The sequence below is a fragment of the Vipera berus genome (genome assembly GCF_964194415.1).
Source record: "Vipera berus genome assembly, chromosome: 7".
Lineage (NCBI taxonomy): Eukaryota > Metazoa > Chordata > Lepidosauria > Squamata > Viperidae > Vipera > Vipera berus.
In genome coordinates, this window is record NC_138209.1 from 360,032 (window position 1) to 381,805 (window position 21,774).

General features: G+C 59.0%; 3 protein-coding genes and 1 long non-coding RNA gene across 6 annotated transcripts in view; 2 read left to right on the top strand and 2 right to left on the bottom strand.

Moving 5' to 3' along the window:
* Positions 1–10,675, top strand: part of DCTN1 (dynactin subunit 1) — a 51,684-nt gene extending 41,009 nt beyond the window's left edge. Inside the window, exons 22-30 of one of the 2 annotated variants that reach the window (XM_081332048.1) lie at positions 5,848–5,979; positions 6,179–6,307; positions 6,425–6,567; positions 7,808–7,977; positions 8,910–9,043; positions 9,204–9,393; positions 9,475–9,551; positions 9,826–9,915; positions 10,016–10,675. In XM_081332048.1, coding sequence (XP_081188174.1) covers positions 5,848–5,979; positions 6,179–6,307; positions 6,425–6,567; positions 7,808–7,977; positions 8,910–9,043; positions 9,204–9,393; positions 9,475–9,551; positions 9,826–9,915; positions 10,016–10,153 — 1,203 coding nt within the window. In that variant the 3' untranslated portion in view covers positions 10,154–10,675. The remainder of the gene's footprint in view (positions 1–5,847; positions 5,980–6,178; positions 6,308–6,424; positions 6,568–7,807; positions 7,978–8,909; positions 9,044–9,203; positions 9,394–9,474; positions 9,552–9,825; positions 9,916–10,015) is intronic. The other variant, XM_081332047.1, reaches the window with a different exon arrangement.
* On the bottom strand, positions 5,915–6,548 carry LOC308670514. Its single transcript, XR_014027023.1, has 3 exons — positions 6,412–6,548; positions 6,138–6,253; positions 5,915–6,039 (listed from the first exon to the last, which is right to left on the bottom strand). It is a non-coding gene; the product is annotated as an uncharacterized lncRNA (long non-coding RNA).
* A 1,383-nt stretch (positions 10,676–12,058) lies between the features above and the next one.
* Positions 12,059–16,687, top strand: NOP56 (NOP56 ribonucleoprotein). The gene is made up of 11 exons (XM_081332288.1): positions 12,059–12,457; positions 12,545–12,749; positions 12,841–13,002; positions 13,082–13,280; positions 13,653–13,840; positions 14,253–14,404; positions 14,865–14,965; positions 15,147–15,295; positions 15,551–15,672; positions 15,862–16,008; positions 16,155–16,687. The coding sequence occupies exons 1-11, from the start codon at positions 12,074–12,076 to the stop codon at positions 16,362–16,364; spliced, it is 2,019 nt and encodes a 672-aa protein (XP_081188414.1). The 5' UTR covers positions 12,059–12,073; the 3' UTR covers positions 16,365–16,687.
* A 783-nt stretch (positions 16,688–17,470) lies between these two features.
* The window catches only part of IDH3B (isocitrate dehydrogenase (NAD(+)) 3 non-catalytic subunit beta), a 37,521-nt gene continuing 33,217 nt past the window's right edge, over positions 17,471–21,774 (bottom strand). Inside the window, exons 11-13 of one of the 2 annotated variants that reach the window (XM_081332339.1) lie at positions 21,638–21,732; positions 21,409–21,469; positions 17,471–17,665 (exon numbers count right to left, since the gene is read on the bottom strand). In XM_081332339.1, the coding sequence (XP_081188465.1) occupies positions 17,588–17,665; positions 21,409–21,469; positions 21,638–21,732 (234 nt within the window). In that variant the 3' untranslated portion in view covers positions 17,471–17,587. Of the gene's footprint in view, positions 21,042–21,408; positions 21,470–21,637; positions 21,733–21,774 lie in introns of both variants that reach the window. The other variant, XM_081332338.1, reaches the window with a different exon arrangement.

The window sequence follows — 21,774 nt, forward strand, 5'->3', positions numbered from 1 at the left end:
CTGATCCGGGACTGGCCCTCTGCTCCCTCTTCCTCCGTCGCCTCTGAAGACCGGCAGGTTCGTGTGAGGTGTTCTCACGAGTGAATCGTTAAAGGGGCTTCCAAGCAAAGGCATCACGCAGAGATGCAATCATATTAGCTTTATTCATGATAGATCAAAGAGAAAGAAATACTTGGCATGAAAGCATTCATGCCTGCATGTGAGAGAGAAATAAAATAAAACAAAACAAGCTAGCATTGCATGACTAAAACAGAAAGACTAAGAGAATAGAAGCTAGAAGAGAAATGGAGACTAGAACTAGAACCAAGAACAGCCCCTCGTGCAGAGGTATTTATGGGGGGGGGTCTTGGTCCCTCCCTGACCATAAAACTCTCTCACCAATGGGGCTGTCGGGTCAGGGACCCTTGGCTCATCAGTGGAAGCAAAGAAGCCTCTTTGCCTCCATCTGATGACCTTTTTGGGGAACTGCCAATGGCTGGCACTAAACATCTAACAATTCCCCTTCTTGCCAGCCAATGACAGGGACCAGTGAATGTATGTAAGGGGTGAGCAGGTGTCATAGACATGCATAAAAACATTCAGAAGGCCAAACACAAACGCTTACACAGAAGGTTGTGCCGGTCAATGGGAACAGGTTTGGTGAACAGATCAGCTATCTGGTCAGCTGTGTTACAGTGCTCAACATGTATAAAACCCTTTTTGGTAAGCTGCCTGACATTTTTATAGCGTATGTCTATATGGCGAGATCTGGAGCCTACTGCATAAGCCTCCGAGATTGCAATTGCGGCAGTGTTGTCCTCTAGAATTTGGATGGGCAGAGGGGGAGATGCCCAGATGCTTGTTATCAGTTCATTGAACCAAGTCAAATCATTGGCCGTGTCTGACAGGCTGGCATATTCAGCCTCGGCCGTGGAGCAAGAAATAAATTTTTGCTGCCTAACATGCCAATGTATTGGGCAGCCATTTAGCAATATGAGGAAACCAGAAGTGCTCCATCTAGTCTTGGTGTCGCCAGCCCAGTCTGCGTCTGAGTAAGCGGAGAGCTGGGCCGTCTTCCCCTTCTCTGGTTCTAGCATAAGGAGAGCATCAGCTGTGCCCTTTAGGTATCTAAGCACCCTTTTAACAGCAGTCCAGTGGAATTCCTTTGGGTGTTCCATGTGCCTGGACAATAGATTCACAGCTAAAGCTATGTCAGGTCTGCTCCAATTGCTGATGTATAGCAAGGAGCCAATCACAGATCTGTAAAGCGTGTTATCTGTGAACTCAGGACCGTCCTTATGGGTGTGGTTGTAAAAGTCGCTTTGCATTGGGCTATGCGTAGGATTAGATTCTGTCATTTTGCATTTGGCCAGTAATTCCTCTATCTTTTCTTTTTGAGATAGAGCGAACCCCCCCTTAGTGGCCAAAATATGCACACCCAAGTACTTGTCAACCCGCCCCAAAGACTTCAGAGTAAACTTTTCTTCCAGGGCCTTGGCAAATTCATCACACCTTTCCTTGTTAGGCCCTACATATAATAGGTCGTCCCCATAAACTAACACCCGTTCTGTGGTTCCCTTGGAATTGCGTGTGAAAACACATTGATCTGCATGAGATTCTGAGAAACCAACTCGTTCTAAACTCTTTCTAAGACAGTCATACCATAATTTCCCTGACTGCTTAAGACCATATAACCCTTTGTGAAGCAACCATGTATTTCCCCCTTCTTGCTGGTAGCCAGGAGGAGCTCTCACGTAGATCTGCCGGTCCAAGTTGGCGTGGAGGTAAGCCGTCTGGATGTCAAATTGGAAGACTTCTTCTCCCAGGGCGGCTGCAGTCACGAGGGCGGCCTTGACGCTCTCTGCGCGGACGGTTGGAGAGTACGTCTCGGCGTAGTCTTCCATATAACGCTGAGCGAAGCCCTGGGCTACCAAACGGGCCTTATATAGGTAGAGGCCATTGGCAAGTGGTTTGGCCTTGTAAACCCACCTTGTGCCAATGACTTTCCTCTCTTTTGGAGGTTGCTGGGGGGTGAAGACTTTGAGTTTCTTTAAGCTTTGCATCTCCTTCTCCATCGCGAGCTGCCATTTCTCCTGCTCTTCGATGGGCAGCTCCTGGATGTCAGAGAAGGATTTTGGGGTGACCACAACGCTGTTGACAGACGCGATGTGGCCAATGTCAATTCTCTTTGTTGGGACCCCTTTGTTGGACCGCTTTGACCTCCTTACCTTCTGCCACTCACCGCTCTTCCGCGGGTCTCTGAGGTGTCGCTGGGGGTGAAGACGGCGTGTCTTCCTCCATGGGACTGGACGCATCTTCGTCTTGTTCCTCACTTTCGTCGGTGGCAGGGTATGTGGTCGTCTCAGGTGATGTCGTGGTCGGTGTGCCTCTGCTGGGTCGGTTGGCATATGGGCTCAGATCATTCCAATGGTATCGCTGTTGAATAAATTGTATAATAGGTGCCACACTTCATCAGCTCTGAGCCCCGCTGGTATGCTGGAGAACAGGTTATTATCCAGAGAACTGAGCAGGGTCGAGTAAGCCTGCAAATGTCGCCACTCTTCTTGACGTCCCCATGGGGGAGGGGGTGGTTTCTGGACCATTTGTAGAGTCCCATTCTTTAAGAGATATAGCTGTATATCTTTACTCCAACTGTTATAATTTTCTCCTCCCAGTTGTAGCTTTTTAAAATCGTTTGGAAGATTTGCTGCCGGAATATAGTCCTTATCAGACCCACTTTCAAAAATTTTTGAAATGTCCATTGACATAAAAGGGAGAGGGAAAGTGGTTCCTACAGTGAAAGGGGTCCCTCTAGTGGTCGAGGAGGGAATCCTTTCTTGACTATTTAGTAACTCCAGATGGGCGTGCCCGGAAACCATGTGATCCGGGGGAGGGCGTTGTTCAGGATTTCTCCCTTCTTCCCATGAGGCATTGGGGGGGCGGAGCCCAGATTTGCCAGCTCGGAGTTGCTTCAATGAATCCTCCCGAGAATTGCAGCCACATGGATTTTCATCATTGCCTGTTTTGCCCTGAGGAGCCCATTGCTGGTCCTGAAGACCTGGAGAGAAGGTGGGAGGCCGCGGGGGTTGATTGTTGGGAGGCTGCAGGCTGGATTTCTCCCGGCAGTTGGGCCCTGGGGAGAGGATGGGAGGCCTTGGGGGGGGTGTGGGCACCCCCGACGTCTGCTTGGCCCCCAGGGCCGTAGTCAGGACTTGGATGGCCGTTTTAATTGCATTTGTATTTGTATTAGTATCTGCTGGGCAGATCTCATCGCCATCATAGGGCTTTAGGCTTTGTGGTGGGGAGAACTCAGGAATTTGCATGCTGCCTTGGTCGGATGCCAGGAATTGCATGTCATGGACTGCTGGCTTTCCAGGCTTAAAAAGTCTTTGTTAGACCGTGTGGGGTTACGGGGGGCCGCCATCTTGTTTCCTGTGCCAGACCACGTGGGCCGAGCCATCTTGTTTCCGCTTGCCCCAGGAAGCTGTAGCTCACAGCTGGGCGGGGGGGGGGGTTGCGCCAAAAGCCCTGGGGTCCCGGGGTCACTAAGGGAGGCAGGCGCCATATTTGGAGGCCTCGTGGTCGCTAGGGAAAGACTCACCACGTGTTCGGAGGCTTCCTGCGCGGTTTCCTGGGCTGCCTTCCCCCTCCCTGCCTACATCCAAGTCTTCAGTTCCTGAAGCAACCTCCGCTGCAGATGAGAGCACAAATGGCCTTCATCCCGTCAGAGGATCCGTACGCAGCAGAGCGTCTAGGACCCCTTCACATGCCTCTTTACAACTGAACGCCACAGAGGAGAGCATAGAAGGTTTGCAGACTGCCCAAGGCTGCTCAGATGCTGCAGAGACGGACCTGGCTGAAACCAAACGCCGCGTGAGTAAGCTGACTGCACAGGAACGTGAAGAGCTGCTTAAAGAGATCTTGCAGAGGATGGTTGCGATCATTTTCGCTTCCCTAAACAGGAGTTGGAGCAATTTCATTGTTTCACTCGAAGCGGTCAAGAGGGAAAACATAAATCTGTCCTACCTCACAGGAAGACTGATCGAAGAGGATAGAAGGAGACGAGATGCCGGAGAATACGCCAGTCACCACTCAGCAAGCCAGAAAGGGGCGTCACAACTCAGAGCAAATTAATGCTCTGCTTAAGTGTTTCATCTGTGGCTCTGAGGAGCACCTCAAGAAAGACTGCCTCCATCAACATCAAGCCCCTAAACGTGGTCCCAATCAAGTAAAGGGCAAGGGGCAAGGAAGGGGGCGTGGCAGGGGCAAGGGAAATTCTCTGCATACTTGTTCCCTCACCCCCACAACAAAGGCTGATAGCTCCACTGACTTATGGTTACTGGACTCTGGAGCTTCTTCTCACATTACTAATATGAGTCAAGGTTTTAAAAGGTTAAAGAAAATTAACTCATCTGTCAAGGTTGCAAACGGTGATACTGCTTCGGTTGTTGGGGAGGGGTTTGTTTCTGTACCTGGTCTTGGGAAAGTTGAAGGTGTCTTGCACGCTCCCTCCATAGCCAACAACCTATTAAGCATTACCAAATTGTGTGACGATGACAAAGTGGAAGTTTTATTTCGCAAGGGGGGAGGTCATGTCACCAGGGACCAGAGGGTCATTGGAAATATTACAATCATAAACGGCTTACCATATTTTTCTCCCAAGCCACCACAGCCTGCCCCAAGGCTTTCCAAGGGCAGTGTGGGCAAGGAGCCTGGATCTCAGCAGGCACCTACAGCACCACTCAAAGCAACTAGAGCCAAGAGGGTGTCAATGGGGAAGCCGATTCACAATAAGTGCGTCCACCTCATGCACAGAAGGCTAGGACATGCAAGCTTCCCTGTAGTTAAAAAGATGGGAGAATTTGCTGAGGGAGTCCAACTCAAGGACTGTGACGTATTTCTGGACTGTGCCATTTGCAAGAAAACAAAGAGGAAGGCTGCCCCGACCTCAAAGGTGTCATTACGTAAGACTCAATACCCATACCAACTAGTACATGTTGACCTAGTTGGGCCTTTCACACCATCCCTAGGAAAGAAAAAGTATTTTCTCACTGCCGTTGATGATTTTTCAAGATACGGCCACGTGTATACTCTCACAGAAAAATCTGAAGCCTTTGACGCCATAAAGTCACTGTACAACTTCGTAGAGACCCAGTACAAGACCAAGATCGCACAATTGCAGAGCGATCGCAGGGCTGAGTTCATGTCTCAGAAGTTCCAGGACTGGGTAAGGCGTAAGGGCATCCGCCATTTTCTAACTGCACCATTCACCCCTTCGCAAAATGGTGTAGCTGAGAAAAGGAATGGAATCCTGCAAACCATGATGCGTAGTCTGATTGCAGACTCAGGTGTCGCAGAGTCATACTGGGGAGAAGCGGTCCATCATGCCAAGTATTTCTTTCTCTTTGATCTATCATGAATAAAGCTAATATGATTGCATCTCTGCGTGATGCCTTTGCTTGGAAGGTCCTTTAACGATTCACTCGTGAGATCACCTCACAGTTCGTTCCGGCGAAGGTGCTTTTCTCGAGGCCGGCAGGGACTGGGAGCAAAGAGCTCCCCAGTTTGCAGAGCTGCTGCTGCGGGCCTCGCTTGCCCACCCTTGTGCCCAGGACCCCGAGCGGAACGTCTGGCGGAGAGGATCCGTGGCCGCCTTTAGCCCCTGGGAAAAGGGTGCCGGACTGGCCAAGGCTGCTGCTTCAGTTCACGCCTCTCCTGCCGCTGCCCTGGCCAGGCAGGGGGAAGGAAGGCCACGTTGTCCACGGTCTTCTGAAGCTGCCTGGAAAGTGGCGCCTTCCCCTCTCGTGGCTGCAGCGCCTCCGGGAGGTGCCGCTTCAGGCAAGGGCTGACGCGGAGGTTCCTTCCCAGATCTACGGGCTGCAGGGCATCAGCCCTTACGAGTGCCTGCGCCAGTCCTGCGCCATCCTCGTCGCCACCATGAACAAGATGGCCACCGCCATGCAGGAAGGGGAATACGACGCAGACAAGCCCCAGACCAAGGTGAGCCCCACGCCGGCTGCTGGCACTGGCAGGCGGATCCCGGCTGGTGCTGGGAAGGGGCTGGAAGAGAGGAGCTTGGGTGTCGGGGAGCCTCCCTGCATTTGCCTCCCCGCTTAAGGACCGCCCTGGAGCTCGGAGAGGGGAGTTTGAGAGCTTACCCCCAGCCCTGAGCAAACAACGGTCGGTTCTCTCATTGAAGCCCCTTCCTCCGGTCGAGCTGCGGGCAGCCGCTCTGCGGGCCGAGATCACGGACGCCGAGGGCCTGGGACTCAAGCTGGAGGACCGAGAGACCGTCATCAAGGAGCTGAAGAGGTCTCTTAAAATCAAGGTACGTTTGGCCACCCCTCTGCCGCTCGGGCTACGGAGCCCCGAGGAGGCTGCCGCCCCTGCCTTGGCCTGCCGGGGCCCCCCCCGGACCCTGGCCATACGCACCTCTCTCCTCCAGGGCGAGGAGCTGAGCGAGGCCAATGTGCGCCTGAGCCTCCTGGAGAAGAAGCTGGACAGCGCCTCCAAAGATGCCGACGAGCGGGTGGAGAAGATCCAGAGCAAGCTCAGCGACACCCAGGCGTTGCTGAAGAAGAAGGAGAAGTAAGTGAGGGGACCCGGCAGGGCCTCCCCGGGGAAAAGGCTCTCGGAGGCCCGACCCATCGCGGAAGCCGGGTGGCCCCCCTGGTCCAAAGGGAGAAGGGAAAGCCAGAAGCCCAGGACTGCCTGTGGGTCTCCCAGTGACCTAAAATAGCAATCCAGCCTTGAATGCGAGCAGCTCCGCCCCCCCCCCCCCAGCCTCACACTCCGGGTCCCTCCGCTCAGGCACCGGCAGCATCCCCAGCCTTCCCTCCCCACACCCCACCTGACCCGCACCCACCCACCCGCCTGAGGGGCAGGGAAAGAGCCAGGCAGAGCAGGAGTGATGGGAGGGGGGTGTCTGTCCCTGCCGCCCCTGCCCGTCACCCGGGAGGAAGCAGTAGACGTGCCCTAGAAGACGCCTCCCCCTCCCCCCCAGCCAGCCCCACCAAGAAATCCTCAGAGCGAGAGAGAAAAGCCCAGCGCAGGGCAGGTGCAAACTCCCCACAGGGTGAGGGAAGGAAAGTTCTGGAATTGGATCCAGTGAGAAGAGAGAGCTCACTACTGCTTGCTGAGATGTTGGCAGTGACTGCTACCAACTAGTCAAATTGCAGAAAGATCAGTCAAAGGGCTGATTCTAGCAAAACAAAAAATCCGAAGACGTAGCGCCCCCCCCCCCAATCACGCAGCGCTGGCTGAGAGGAGAACACCGCTCCCCCCCCCCCGTTGGTCCCCTCAGGCCGAGCTCAAGGCATCCTCCGGATCCCCACTGGATCCGTTCGGTTCAAGATGCTTCCCCAAACAGGATGGGGGCCGCTTAGTAGGTGCACGAGCAAAAGCTGCTGACCTCACAGCAACCGCTGTTGGCCCCACCAAGGACGTCAGCGTTGAATTAAGTGACCGTCTGCTGCTCTTGAGCAGCATCCTGAGCTTTGGAGCTAGAGGCCCGTGGAGGATGTTCAGATCACAAGCTCAGCAAACCAACTTGGAATCCTTTCCCTCTCTCTCCCCACTTCAGCTGGGGGGTTGGGGATAGTCCAGGGAGGGGGCAGCACAGCGGCTGGGACGCTCAGCGGATTGCGTGCCCTGCTCCTCTGGGGCCCGGTCATCCCTGAGAAGGCCGGCCCGGGCACGCTTGTCCGGAGGCTTAGAGCCAAAGGGCGGCTGGTTTTGAGTGCAAAGCTCTGTTGGGCTCCCTTCCCTTCAAAACCCGGGGCCCGAGAGGGGGGAGGGGCAGGGGTCAGCCGGTCTCCTCCTCGCGCAGGGAGTTTGAGGAGACGATGGACGCCCTGCAAGCCGACATTGACCAGCTGGAGTCGGAGAAGGTGGAACTGAAGCAGCGGCTCAGCAACCAGTCCAAGCACACCATCCAGGGCCTGCGCGGAGCGGCCTCCCCCTCGGGCATCGCCTCGGTCATCTCCAGCATCGCAGGAGGTGGGTCTGGCGCATCCGGTTCGCTGATTGTTCAGGCCCTGGCACTAGCCGGGAGGCCGTGGGGAAAGGGCAGCGCCACTTCGGGGGCTTCCCAGGTAGCCGAGAAGAGACTCCAGCATCCGCAGAGGGTCAGAGGCGCTGCTGGACGCGGAGCATCAGACGGACGCCTCTTTCGACCAGCGCCTGGTTGGGCTCCAGGGTGCCGAACCTTTGTGGGTGCAGCTGCCCCCACTGCATCGTTTGTGATCCACGCTTAATGCCGCCACAAATTTCCTAGAGTGGGCAGACTCCCCCCCCAAGCACAATAAATACCCCATGCAGAAAACCCGCCGGTGCCTGTGAAGCCTCCCCAAGTGCTGGCGTCCCACCTTCCTGCTTGCGGGGCTGAAGGGGGCCGAGCGGCTGCCATTCGGGGCTTCTCTCTAACCTTCTTCTCCTTCTCTCTTTCATGCTTTGGCTGCAGAGGAACAGCAGAGAGGTACCCGGTGCTCCGAGGGGGGTGGGCCAGGCAGAGCAGGGGGCATCTTCTGGGTCAGGTGCTCGGAGCCCTGCGAAGCGAGGAGGGGCAACCCACCTTTGCCCCAGCAAAGGGCTTTAATATTATTAGCTGCTTGCCAACGTTTTCACCAGCCCTACAACCTGTTCTCTGGATAGGAGAAATTGGACTGGGGGGGCAACCCGCTCACTGGGACACTGCCCAGGAAGCAGGTGCCCAATAAGAGCCGAGGCCGACATTCGGTCCCCCCAAATGTCTGGGGGGGGGGAGTTGCAATCTGGTCAAAAGGGCTGCCCGGGCCATTCCCTGGTCTTCCGACTTGCCTCGGCGGTGGACAGTCGTTGGCCGAGGCTCTTCCAGCCAGCCCTGCCCAGGTGGCATCTGCAGGGAGGCCGCCTCTGCTGATGGCCGCCTCCGTCTGCCATCTCTCCTGCAGGGGTGGGCGCCAGCCAGGTGATGGCCGGGGGCTCTGGCCCCGTGCAGGTGAAGGACTCCCCTCTGCTGCTGCAGCAGATTGAGGCCATGCAGCTCTCCATCAAGCACCTCAAAAACGAGAACAATCGGCTGAAGGTGAGAGGCCCGGGCAGCTGCCGGGAGCGCCGAGAGGCCCGGAGCAATAAGCTTTCCCAAGGGGGTTGGGCCTTCCCTCTCCACCCAGCGCATCTGGGACGCCCCTTCCTCTGCCGCCCCTCGTCCTCTCAGCGGCTCCTGCCCCAACCTTGCTCCCCAGGGTGCCCAGATGAGGAGGGAGCTGGCCTCGCTGCCCCCCCTGCACGTCCCCAAGCTCTCGCTGGCCAAGGACCGGCAAGGGGATGAGGTGGTCTCCAGTTCGTTGTACCGCAAGACCAGCCGGCTGCTGGAGACCCTCTACCAGATGAGTGCCAACGCCCAGGTGGTGGACATCACGCGGCGGAAGGCAGGTGCGCCGGGGAGCCGGGAGCGGCGGCAGGAGGGCCCCTCCCCTTCCTCCCCCCTTCACCCCTCTCCCCTTCCTCCTGCAGTGGGCAGTCCAGCAGCTCAGCTCCTGGAGCAGACCAGCCGCCTGGCGTCCCTGAGCGAAGCCCTCGAGAAGCTGAAGGTAGTCCCTTGGGGGGGGTCTCTCTGAGGGTGCAGCTCCTGCCAAAGGGGGGCTGAAAGGGGGGCAGCTTCTCAACTCTCTCATGGAAGCCCCCCAAAGTTTCAGATCAGGGGTCTCCGAGCTTGGCGGACTTCAACTCCCAGAATTCCTCAGCCAGCCTAGCGGGAGCTGTGGGACTTCCTGTCCACAAGTCTCAGAGTTGCCAAGTTTGGAGAGCCCCATTTTAGATCCAGGGCCATTCAGGAGTGACCGCTGTGCTTCTCTTCTGCTCCAGGATGAGGTCAGGAAGGAGACGATCCTGCAGCACCCCGGGGCCAGCATCCCTACCGACTTCGGCACCTTCCCCTCCCTGCCTTTCCTGAAGGTGGGGGCTCTGGCTGGGCCGGGGAGGGGAGGGAGGGGGCGGGTGAGCTGCCGCCGCCAGCCCTTCGGCATTCCTCCGCCTGCCCGTCTCTCCTCTCCAGGCCAAAGAGGAGGAGAGAGACAGCGCCGTCTACGTGGGCCGCGTGACCTTCCCCTGCCAGCCGGGCCACGGGCAGCTGCACAAGCTGGTGCTGACGCCGGAGCAGCTGCACAAACTCCACAGCCGGCTGATCTCCTAGGAAAGCCCATCTTCCTCGGCCGCCTCTTGGTGCAGGTGGCAGAGCGGCCCTGGGCTCTGCCGGGGACTCTGCGCCACCCGCCACCCCCAACTGGCACCACTGCTCCCCTTCCCAGAGGCCAGGGGTGTGTGTGTGTGCCTTTGTGGTGATGCAGAGGATGCTCAGTCGAGGGGAGGGTGGCTTTCCTTGGGAGGAGATGCTTCGTTTTGCACTCTCTTTGCAGCCCCAGCAGCTGCCGGCCACTTTTCTGTCCCTCTGCTGTTCTGGTTAGGGATCCCAAACAGGTTTCCTGGTGGGAAGAGCCCAGGAATCTACAGGCTCCAACAGCAGACCCTTCCTTGCATGCTGACCTCCACGGAGGACTGGAGATAAATCTATTATACACTAATAAAGCTCTCTGGAACCAGACCTGAGCTGGGGCGTCATCCTTCAGCCGCTGGAGGGCAGAGCCCGTGGCCTCCCGCTCTCCTTCGGCTGCCCTTCCCGCTTTCCGGGCCCAGGCAGCTCCCCTCTGCTGGGGATGCAGCAAGCGGCCTTCCACGCCTGGTTTCCCTACACACGGTGTGACTTCCGGAGCGCGTCACTGCACCCAAAATCAGTTGCAATTACAACGGGTGGCCTAGCCCAGTTTGTGGCTTTGCTGCAAGGCTGGGGACTTGCAAATACTTCGCACATGGGCTTTTTTACACACACGAGCTGGTTGGGAGGGGGGGGATGCGTTGAACTGACCTTAAACCACTTTGAGATCGCTGCTTTAGGCCGACCACAGAAGGCAGCCAAAGGCGTCTCAGCATTCCTAAGCCCGCCTCACTTCCAGCAAGAGCTGCCCACTTATTTTGAATCCTCAGGATGAACGGAGGCAGCAGGGCCCTGGTTAAGGCTGCTGGAAACGGCTCTGTGGCCCTCAAGTCCTCCCAAGAGTACCGGGGCCGAGACAACAGATCGGTTCTTTTCAGCTGCTTTAGACACCATTGAGCGTACAAACACTCGCGGTGCTTGGCTGAGTGCCATTTGTCTTGGGGGGGAGGGGACCCTTGTTCCTGGGTCACTAAGTGTGCAGCAGGGACGGGCGGGACCCTCCCAGGATCAGAGGGGGGCTGTAGCTCCTGGACCCCAGACCCACCCACCGCATTTCGCTTTGCCCGATCCCATCCCCCAGTGCCAGCGTCTCAAGGGTCATTCGCCTGCATTGCTTACGGCTACCAAGACGCAACAATACGGCGGAAGTTATAATTTACCCTTAAAAAATCCCCCAAGTGGCCATGTAGGATGGCTGGGGAAATGCGGCAAGCAGCTGGCGTGTATCGTTGGAAAGAAGGCCGAATATGGAATTGGTGCGAGAGTTAAATAGCCTTTTCCCTCCATATTTGGAGAACATTTCATTATTTCCCTGTTGGAAAGATATTGGAGCAAACTGTTTCCTTATCCGGGTAGCATCTGATCTCCATCGGACATTTCATCTTGCAGCTTCACCAGGCGCAGCGTCGGGCCGCCGCTCCTATTTCCCGGCTCCCTTTGGGCTGCCCTGGGAGGCCTTTTGCCAGGGCCTCTTTCATCAGCCGGGGTTACGGCAGTGCCCGGAACCGGAGGCAGGGCTCCAAGTGGGGTCTTGCACTCGAATCCTGCGCCGAGACCCAACCGGCCTTTCGGGCAGCTCCATCCCGCTGCCAGCGGTGCGCTTTGACTCGAGACGCCCGGCTCTCCTTCCTGCCTATCCCGGACTGGCGGGTCGAAGAAGAGGCTGAAATGGCACAAAAGGGTTTCTCGCTGGAGCGGCAGGTTGGACTAGAAGACCTCCAGGGTCCCTCCCAGCTCCGGACTGGCCCCTCCCATTAACCCCGCCCCGCCGCCCCTCCCGCCGGCCTTGTGCCATCTCCGAGCTTGGGTCTCCCTCCCCCAAGGGGGAACAGCCCGGGCGCCATGGCAACGGGAGGATGCTCCCAGCCCTTCCGCCAAGTCTTCCCCCTCCCCCGCGCCGGGCCCGCCAGCGGAGACCGTTCCTCCAGGCGGCCCGCGGCCCCTCGACCGCCCCCCCCCGCCGTCGCCGCCCAGAGGAGAGGCGGATCTCGGCGGATGCCCGAAAGGCCGCGGGGAGGCGGGAAAGCAGGCCTAGGCCCAGGCGCGGGGTTTCCCGGCAGGCGCCGCGCCCGGCAGGCCGGCGCCCATTGGCCGGCGGGAGGGACGCCCCCTCGGCTAGCTCCAGCGCCGGGCGCGCCCGAGAGACCGGAAGGGGCGGGCGGCCCGCAGGAGCGTTTCCGGCCGCCCGGGCTGGCGCGTGGGCCCTTTCCGTCGGGAGCCGCCATGGTGAGCGGGCGCGCGGGCGGGCTGGTCCGGGCTGGGGCCCCCCCTCCTCCCCCCCCGGCTGACGCCCTTCTGGTCCGCGCCCGGCAGGTGCAGCTGCACGTGCTGTTCGAGCACGCGGCGGGCTACGCGCTCTTCGCGGTGCGGCCGACGGAGGAGGTGTCGCTGCTGCGGCCGTCGGTGGCGGAGGAGGCGCTGAGCCTGGGCCGCTTCCTGGCCCTGGTGCGTCTCGAGGCCTTCTCGCCCTTCCGCTCCGCCCAGGCCGCGCTGGAGAACATGAACGCCGTCTCGGAGGGTGAGCGGGGAGGGGGAGGGGGAGGGCGGGGGGGGGAGGGGAGGGGGGCCTCTCCGGGCTGACCGGCTCCTCCTCTCGGCCGGCCGCGCAGGGCTGCTGCACGAGGACCTGCGGCTGCTGCTGGAGACGAGCCTGCCGGCCAAGCGGAAGAAGCTCCTGCTGGGCGTCGGCGACCCCAAGATCGGCGCGGCCATCCAGGAGGAGCTGGGCTGCCCCTGCCAGACGGGCGGCGTCGTGGCCGAGCTCTCGCGAGGTGAGCGGGCGGGGGGGAGGGGGGGCTCGCGGGGGGGGGCAGCGTGGCCGGAGCCCTGACGTCCCCGTGGCCCCCGCAGGGATCCGGCTGCACTTCCACAGCCTGGTCAAGGGCCTGAGCGCCCAGGCCGCCTCCAAGGCCCAGCTGGGGCTCGGACACAGCTACTCACGGGCCAAGGTGAAGTTCAACGTCAACCGGGTGGACAACATGATCATCCAGTCCATCAGCCTCCTGGACCAGCTGGACAAGGACATCAACACCTTCTCCATGCGGGTCAGGTGAGCCGGCCATCCTTCCTTCCTTCCTTCCTTCCTTCCTTTGGGGGGGGGGCTCTGCAACTGCTCTGGCTGGACCTGCACCTGCCCCCCCACCTCCCTGGCACCTTAGTCCCTGTGATGGGGGGGTTGGGGGGTGGGAAGGCCAGGCCAAGAGCCGCCATTTTCCTGCCTCCTTCAGCTTACCACAGACAGCCGGGCCCCCACCGCTGGCTGTATAGGAAGGGGAGGCACAGCAAAGGGCCCTCCGTACACCCCAGCCGGGCTGCCCCGTGCCCAAGCTGTTTGGTTTGTGCGGGCACAGGCTTCCCTAACAAAACAGGGGAGGAAAGGCACGGTTCCCTCGTGTGTCACACACTTGTCTCTGTGGTGTAGGGAGTGGTACGGCTATCACTTTCCAGAGCTGGTCAAGATTGCGAGCGACAACTACACCTACTGCCGCTTGGCCAAGCTAATCGGGAACCGCAAGGAACTGAGCGAGGAGAGCCTGGAGCCCTTGGAGGAGATCATCATGGACAGCGCCAAGGCTCAAGCCATTCTGGACGCCTCTCGCTCCTCCATGGGTCAGTGCCCAAGGGGGAAGAGAAGGCTGGAGGCGTTTCACTGGGGTTTGTCAGAACGAGGCCCTTTCGGCATAAGCCTTCGAGGAGCGGCCGCTAATTTACACGACCCCTGAAACGTGGTCAGTCAGCCCATCACAACACGAATTTTATAGAGAGCGTTTTTTGCTATAGGACCTATAGGAAAGTGTGCAGCTTCCCCTGTAAAGGAGAAACGTAGGTGAGGGGGCTCAACTGCTGATCTATTTCCACACACCACACACACACACCCCAAATGAGTTCCCTGTGTCCATTTCCAACTTCAGCTGTAATGTAAGCCACAGTTGTGGGTCCTTTGTAGGACGTGTGCTGCATCCTGACTGAAAGCCAGTAGGGGAGGGTCCTTATTCTTCTCCCCGACTCTGGTTGTGTACAGGAATGGACATCTCGCCCATTGACCTCATCAACATCGAGAGCTTTTCCAGCCGGGTCATCTCCCTCTCCGAGTATCGCAAAGGTTTGCAGGAGTATCTCCGCTCCAAAATGACCCAGGTGGCTCCCAGCCTCTCGGCCTTAATTGGAGAAGTGGTGAGTGGTTTGCGGCCTTGGCTTGCTTGTCTGCGCCCGCCTTGTGCAGCGAGGGCAGCTCTCTGGCCACAGAAATGATGTGCTTTGAAATCTGTCAATCCACTGAATCTCAGTGCTGAAACCTACGAATGCTGATCTGGGCCAGGGAAAGGGCTTAAGCAGCGTTTGGCCCCCAGGCTGCTCCTTGGGGCTGGATGGAGACAGGCAGGCAGAAGGAACAAGCCTCACTTCTGCTCCCAACCCAGGCAGGCTGGCCGGGGGCAGAGGGGATTCATTTGGGGTTTAGGACGGAGAAGGCGGGGGGGGGCTGAGCACGGGAGTTCTTGTTGTCTTTTTGCCTCTGGGGTCGTACGTTTTTCTCATTACTGTTTTGATCAGAATTTTAATTTTTTTTGTGGCAAGACGGGCGGCCACACAAAATTGCATTAAAGAAATAAATCGGTCTGCTCTCTCTCCGCAGGTGGGGGCTCGGCTCATTTCCCATGCGGGCAGCTTGACCAATCTGGCCAAGTACCCAGCCTCGACAGTTCAGATCCTGGGGGCAGAGAAGGCCCTCTTCAGGTGAGCCTCCAGGGGGGCTGCTGGAGCACTGGCACGCAGCCCCTGGCAGAGGAGCTTAGCCTGGACCAGGCACCGCTGGTCACGCCCCTCCTGGCATGGAGCCAAGCTTCACACACACACACACCATGGGGATGGCTGAACCGGTGCCAAGGAGGTTGTATGGTTGTCTCCTGCCCCGCAGGGCCCTGAAGACCCGGGGAAACACGCCCAAGTACGGCCTGATATTTCACTCCACCTTCATTGGGCGAGCAGCGGCCAAGAACAAGGGGCGCATCTCTCGCTACCTGGCCAACAAGTGCACCATCGCATCCCGCATTGACTGCTTCTCAGGTGGGCCGCAGAAGCTTCCAGAGCGCCCCGCCCCTCCCCCTTCTCCCCTCAGCCAGGGAGCAAGGAACAGTCTGGCTTTGCCATGATGGGTACATTTTTCGTCAGCAGTATTTCACGCACAGTGAATGTTGACATCGAGATATCTGAGCAAAGCCAGCACTTGGGAGGGAGGAAGGAGCTTTTGTGGTGGTGTTACTTATGGACGCGGTGCCAGCGTTGGCGCCTTCAGCCCGGCCCTGCTCTTTCCCTTTGCAGAAGTCCCAACTTCTGTCTTTGGGGACAAGTTGCGAGAGCAGGTGGAAGAGCGCCTGGCCTTCTATGAGACCGGGGAGGTCCCTCGCAAGAACCTGGAGGTCATGAAGGAGGCTGTGCTGGAGGCGAGTGCCGGGGGGGGGGCTGCACGGGCCGCGTTGTTGGGCGTGATGAGAGCTCCGAGCCTGACCAGTCTCGGTGGAGGCCAAAGCTGATTTAATGAGCCTGATCCCACAAGCGCCCTTTGGAGGCCAAGAGCCAGGCGGGAGGTGGGGGGGGAGTTGAGCCGTGGTGACCATCCTCCCCCTCGACAGGCTTCAGAAGCAGCAGCAGAAATCAAAAGGAAGTTGGAGAAGAAGCAACGGAAGAAGCAGAAGCAGGAGAAGAAGCGCTTGGAGGCTTTGGCAGCGGCCGCAGAAGCAGCGGAGACGCAGAACTCGGCCCCGGAGTCTCCCACACAGGTGGGGTCCCCCCCTCCCTTCATGGAGGGCTGGGAACGGCTAGGGCCGCCAGCTGGAAAGGCTGTCCGGAAAGTAGCCGTTTGTGCTTCGTAGCGGGAGGGTTGTGTGTAGGGGGTGGCACTGACGGGCGTCTTCCTTCTCCACAGGAGAACCAGGTGAAGGCCAAGAAGAAGAAGAGGAAGGCCCAAGAGGTGGAGGCAGAGCCGGCCGACAACGGCCTGGCAGACGAAGAAGCGCCGTCGCCCAAGAAGAAGAAGAAGCACCGGCCGCTGCCATTGGTGGCAGAGGTGCCCCCGGCCCCCCAGGGGAAGAAGACGAGAAAGAGGAAGGCCAAGGCGGAAGAGGACGACGACTAGCGTGGAGGAGTCCAGCCGACGATGCAAAGTCCGTCCGCTCTGGCTTGTTTACGAAGTTTGGGGTCTATTTTCGCACAGCCCGGAACTCTCAAGGCGACAAGACTGCAGGCCCAGCGGGCAGAGCTGCTGCAGGAGGCCCTGCCTGGGCTCGGCAGCCGTGAACGGCCGGGCTTCTTCCGAAAGGCAGAGAGAAGAAGCAGGAGGTCAGGCTGTGGCCGCCCAGGAGGGGCCAGCATAAATGCCCACGGCAAAAGCAGGGCTATAAACCTGGACACTCTTTAACCCACTCAACATAATAAAAACTACTGCTTTTTTATACAGCAGTTCCCCATGTTCAGCCTCTTTGGGGGGGGGGGTTCAGCTCTTTTAGGAGGCTTCAGTCAGGCTTGAAATTGGGGGAGGGGCTGAAATGGGGGGGACGCTGAACTGGCAGCTTTCAGCTCCTCCCAAACAGCTGCTGCAATCATCCGTGTGCTGCTCCATTGAGCAAACCTAAACCTCTGCCACTGCCCCCCCCCAGCCAGCCTGCTTTAGGGGAAAATACCCCCCCCCCAAATCAAACCCAAAGCTAAAGTGCTGGTTGGGACACCGCCCCCCTTTCCCAAGGCCTCCCACCAAACTCTTGCCAGTACTTTCCCCCCCCCCCCATCTTGGCCATCCATCATGGCGCATCCCGGGGTCAAAGTTGGCCCTGAGCGAAGGGACTTGCACAGCCCCTTAGGAGCTGCTGCTACTCCCCCCCCCAGCCTTCTGGCTTTGGGGGGACCCTGGGAGGAGGAGGTGGCACTCCAGGCAGTTGCTTTGCAGGGGATGGGACTCCTTCAGAGACACCCCCATCTTTTTGTAAGCTTAACTGAAGACCATTGGACTCAATTGCTTCACCTCGGGCCTCAGGTGTGTGGGTTGCCGCAGCCTGCCCAGCCTCGGCCATGGGGTATCCTGTCCTGCCAGCCCAGAAATCTGCCCCTCCTGCCCCCGAAAGTAGGCCTCCTCTCGAAATGCGCCTGCTTGCGGTCAGCCAGGATCCTGTGAGCACAGAGGGGGGGGGGGAACCACCTTGCGGAAGCTAGCATCATTCCTCGGCCATTGTCTCAGTCACACCAACCTCCTCGTAACGGAGCCAGCAGCTCCTTTTATTACATGCATCTGGGCAACATGAAGAGTTACATATAAATAAAGGAAAGCCAAGCAGCCTGGAGCTGCCACGCCAGCAGAGCTGACTCCTAGTCGGCCAGAGCGGTGATCACAGCACGGGTGAAGTCATTGGAGGTGGCGTAGCCTCCCATGTCCGCCGTTCGCACCTGCCAAGAGAAGAGCAGCAGAGGGGCAGCCTCGGCCAGCGTCCCAGGCCCCAATTGTGGTCCTGTCGCCTTCGGCCTCTGCACCTGGGAGCCTTGCCAGCGCCTTGGGCCGAGCACTTTCCAGCCACGGCTGCCTCCCGCATGGCTTGCCTGGCCAGGGACCACCACCCCGGTCTTCCAGCAGGGCAGGCGCTGAAGGCAACGGGCCCTGGGAGCAGCTGCAGGGGTTTCCCCACAGCCAAAGGGATAATCGCCGAGAAAAATCCCTGACATTTCCAAAGGGAACTCCAGAACTGGAGGCAGAGCTGAATTGCCCCATCACCCCCTCCCTGTGTCTTTTCAGTTCTGCGCAATGCCCGTGGCAGGCTTTGGCGGGCCAAGAAGACCCATTTTTGAATGGGTTAAGGCAGCGTGAACTGGGGGGCGAAGCAGCCTTTTGGTCCCCAAGCACGGCAGGAGGGGGTCCCTCTTGGGGGGGGCACCCAGCTGCCACACGTAATCTGCTGTTAGCCATAACAACTAATAGTTTAGGGGCTGGCAAGGCTAAATGAGGCAACGTCAGGAGGAAGCTGCCAGGGCCCAAAGATCAGCTGTGGTCCCAGCATGGATGGAAGAGGTTCGGGGGAACCAGGTGCCTGTCAAACCAACTTCCCATTATGGGAAGTCCTCAACTTCTGTGATCCAATGCCAGCCCACCTGGGGGGGTCATTTATGCCCCAGATCTGAAGTTCTGATGGTTGCCCCCACCAGGGTCATATGGCCACCCTCCGGGGGCTCAGCAGCCTGGCTGCAATTATGGCCATTGCCGCATGCAGAGGCCGCCTGGCTGCATTTTACAACCATTTTGTCCCATTTATGCCCACGGAGCAGCACAGCCGATCCACAGTAAACCAGGTTTCACTTAACTGCAGAGATTGCTTAATGACTGCCTTGACAAATAAACTTCTAAAATCGGGTCGGTCACACGAGGACCGTCATGCTTTGCACCTGCAACGGGGAGGCTCCATTACAGTCGTAACTCAAGGACTGTCTGTAGTGGCCGTCTAGCCCAAGAGGAGCCCTGCAGGGGGCACTCAGACCCTCCCCCCCCAAATGGGCCATTCCTGCACGGATTAAAAAAAAACTGGTGGGAGGTTCTCAGCCTGCCTCCCACTGTGGCCCCTGAGGCAGCCCCAGAACTGCAAGCAAGCCCCCACCCATCCCACCCAACGGAGCAGAGGGGTGTCAGGCCCACGGTGGGTGGGATCCTCTCCCCCCCCCCCCTTGTGCCTTAAAGGAGCCATTCCTTCCCTTGGCATAGCCAAGAGACACTGTGTGCGGGGGGGGGGAGGCGCTCAGCCCCATTTGGGCTGCATTCCTCCCACGCCCCAAACCGCCCTCCTTTTGAGGAGAGGAAAAGCAGCCTCACTTGTGCGGTCAGTCACTCCGTCCCGTGGGACCCTCCCGGCTATGCTCTTCCAGAGGACCCCGACAGCAGGTCGTCTTGGCAGGGAAGGCCCGTCTCTGGCGCAAGCACATCGCTTCACTCACACAAACCAGTGTGGCCCCTCTGCCCCCCCGAGCGCTGGACTTCCGTGCAGTCGGCTTGTCCTTCCACCCCTGTGCCCTGCAAGGGTGGCCAGCCCCTCTGACCACTGAGCAGCCTAAACCTCTCCACTTGCTTCTCTCAGGCGCCAACCACAGCCCGGGACTGGCCCCTTGTAGGGAAATGGCGCCAAGTGTTTCGAGGGAGACTAACAGAAGATCCAAGAGCTTCCGGGATGGAGAAGGCTGAGCAGTGGCTGGGAGGGGGGAGCGGGGGGGGGCTTCTCCTGGCCCAGGAATCACCCGTTTGTTTTTTCAATCCTGGATTACACGGGAGATCTTCCTCCGCTTCTTAGGAATAAATCTAGTTAATTTTAATGGGCTTTACTCCAAACCAAATGGTGCAGTACTGCAACCAAGCAAATTTACATTAGTCTTGCATTAAGAACCTAAGAATGCCACCTTCTCTGTATGAGGCCCCCAGTCCAGCCTTCAACTGCACCCCCTTTGCAGAGGCTAGACCCCCCCATTCACATCCAGCCCGTTTGCAGCTACCAACATCCCCTCCCCCCCGGCGCATCCATCCGGCCTTCTTTCCAATGGCTTTGTTAGTCCAGTCCACCAAAGCCTCCTTTGAAGGCAGCAGCCACGTTTCCAAGGCTTGTCGTTTGTCAGCTCCCTCAGGGGAACCCCCCCCCCAAGATCTGGCCACGTCCTCTGAACAGTTGGGTCAGAATGAAGGGAACGCATACGCCATTTTCCCTGCAAGGGCGGGGCAGTGGGGGGACTGAACTGGCATCAGCCAGTTCCCACTCATTGAGGGGGGGGGTGTCAATGAGGAAAGCTCTAAATGGGCCCAGAGCAGCCCCCACTCACACACACACAAGGAGGCAAAGGCTGCCCGGGCTGTTTTCTGGATCGAGAGGGGAGCAGGCCGGGGTCCCAAGTCCCAGAGGGCAATGAGGAAGGGGACACCCCGGCCAAGGGCCTCCTCCAAGGCGTCGGGGGGGCGGGGCTGGGAGAGGCATGGCTCTTGGTGGTTCTTCTGCTGGGCCTCCTTTTCGATCCAGAGAAATGAAGCAAAGGGAGGGCTGCTTTGGGGTTGGGGGGGAAGCAAATGCGAACAGGGGCTCCGGAACCAGCCCTCCGAAGAAAGGGGAGGGGCAGCCGTGGGGCCGTCTCCCTGGACTGCTGAGGGCATCCAGGTGGGGAGGGACGGGTGTTTTCATCACCAACCCTCCTGCCAGGAACCTTTTGGCCCACCAGCACCCCCTCAGCTGCCAGGAATCGGCTACGAGCCGGAAGGAGCAGAGCTGGCTAAAAATCCCATTTATTCCGACACAGGACAGAGAGTGGGGTCACACCCCCGGGGGACTCCTGACGCCCACTGGCCGCCTGGCAGCCTCTCTCCCCATCACCCCACAAACCCTGGCAGGTTCTTCCCAAAAGTCCTGGTGGAGCCCAATGGACACCATGAGGCCCATGCTCCCCAGCCAGCTCTCCTCCAAGAGCCCTCCGGGTCACACCCGCTTTCTGCCAGAGGTCACTTTCCAAGGGGACACCCCACTGTGAAGGCTCCGGGCAGGGCTCCCCCCATCCCTTCCAGCTGGAGCAGACCAGACCCCCAGAGGGCCTGGAGTGGCTCAAGAGGCAGGCGGAGGAGGAGGAGGAGAAGGCATTTTCTTCCCCAACCATCCGGGGCTGGAAGAGGCGGCCAGAGGAGGGACGGGGCTGCTGGGGGCAGGTGAGGGCCAGGGGCAGCCTAGACCCCATAGTGGGGGTGGAGGTGGTCAATCACAGACTTGATGAAGTCCGAGGTGGTGGAATAACCGCCCATGTCCTGTGTCCGCACCTACAATCCAACACAGGGAGGGGGAGGGAGAAAAGTGGTTGTCAGTGTGTGTGTGTGTGTGTGTGTGTGTGTGTGTGTGTCCAAAGGCACCGAAAAAAAGTGAGAGAGGACAGGAGAGCTCAGAGGTGACAGACAGACAGCAACAGAAGTGCCCAGGAAGTCCAGCAGCTCTTCAGCCTGCCCACCCACAGACTGAGCCCACAGCCATAACCGCCAGGGAGAGACCGGTCCCGCCTGCCCGCGGCTGCCCCCTGGCCAAGGACCCCCAACTCTGCCTCCTTCTCTGCCAGGCCTGCCAGCTGGAAAGAAAGTGAAAGCCACAGAGGCTGCCCAGCGCCAGGCCCTCGTGGGCAGCCGTCGCACTGACCTTGCCCACTTTGATCACCTTCTTCACCGCATCGGAAATCATGCTGGAGTGGTGCTCCAAGCTGGACAGGAGAGGAGAAGGATGCATCTCAGCAGGGGGGAGGGGCAGGATGGCTCGCCCTTCACCACTGCCCTGTGAGGTAGGCCAGGCCAATGGGCAGGGAGCAGCCTCCGGGATAACCCGCCCAGCCGAGCCCGCTTGGCCCAGCGCACTCCGCTGGGGAACCTACTTCAGATGCCGCAGCATGTTGGCCGAGGAGAGCAGCATGGCGGTGGGGTTGGCGATGTTCCTCCCGACCGCCTGGGCAAAGGGGTGGCGGGCGCCCTGCAAGAGGAGCAGAAGGATCACACCTGCTGGCCCCGACCG

Bases quoted from the DNA above. Each gene is read 5' to 3' on its own strand.
- NOP56 (XM_081332288.1), top strand. From the start codon at position 12,074: ATGGCAACGGGAGGATGCTCCCAGCCCTTCCGCCAAGTCTTCCCCCTC. The intron at 12,458-12,544 runs GTGAGCGGGCGC...CGCGCCCGGCAG, and splicing joins TTCCGTCGGGAGCCGCCATG to GTGCAGCTGCACGTGCTGTT. The intron at 15,673-15,861 runs GCGAGTGCCGGG...CCCCCTCGACAG, and splicing joins TGAAGGAGGCTGTGCTGGAG to GCTTCAGAAGCAGCAGCAGA.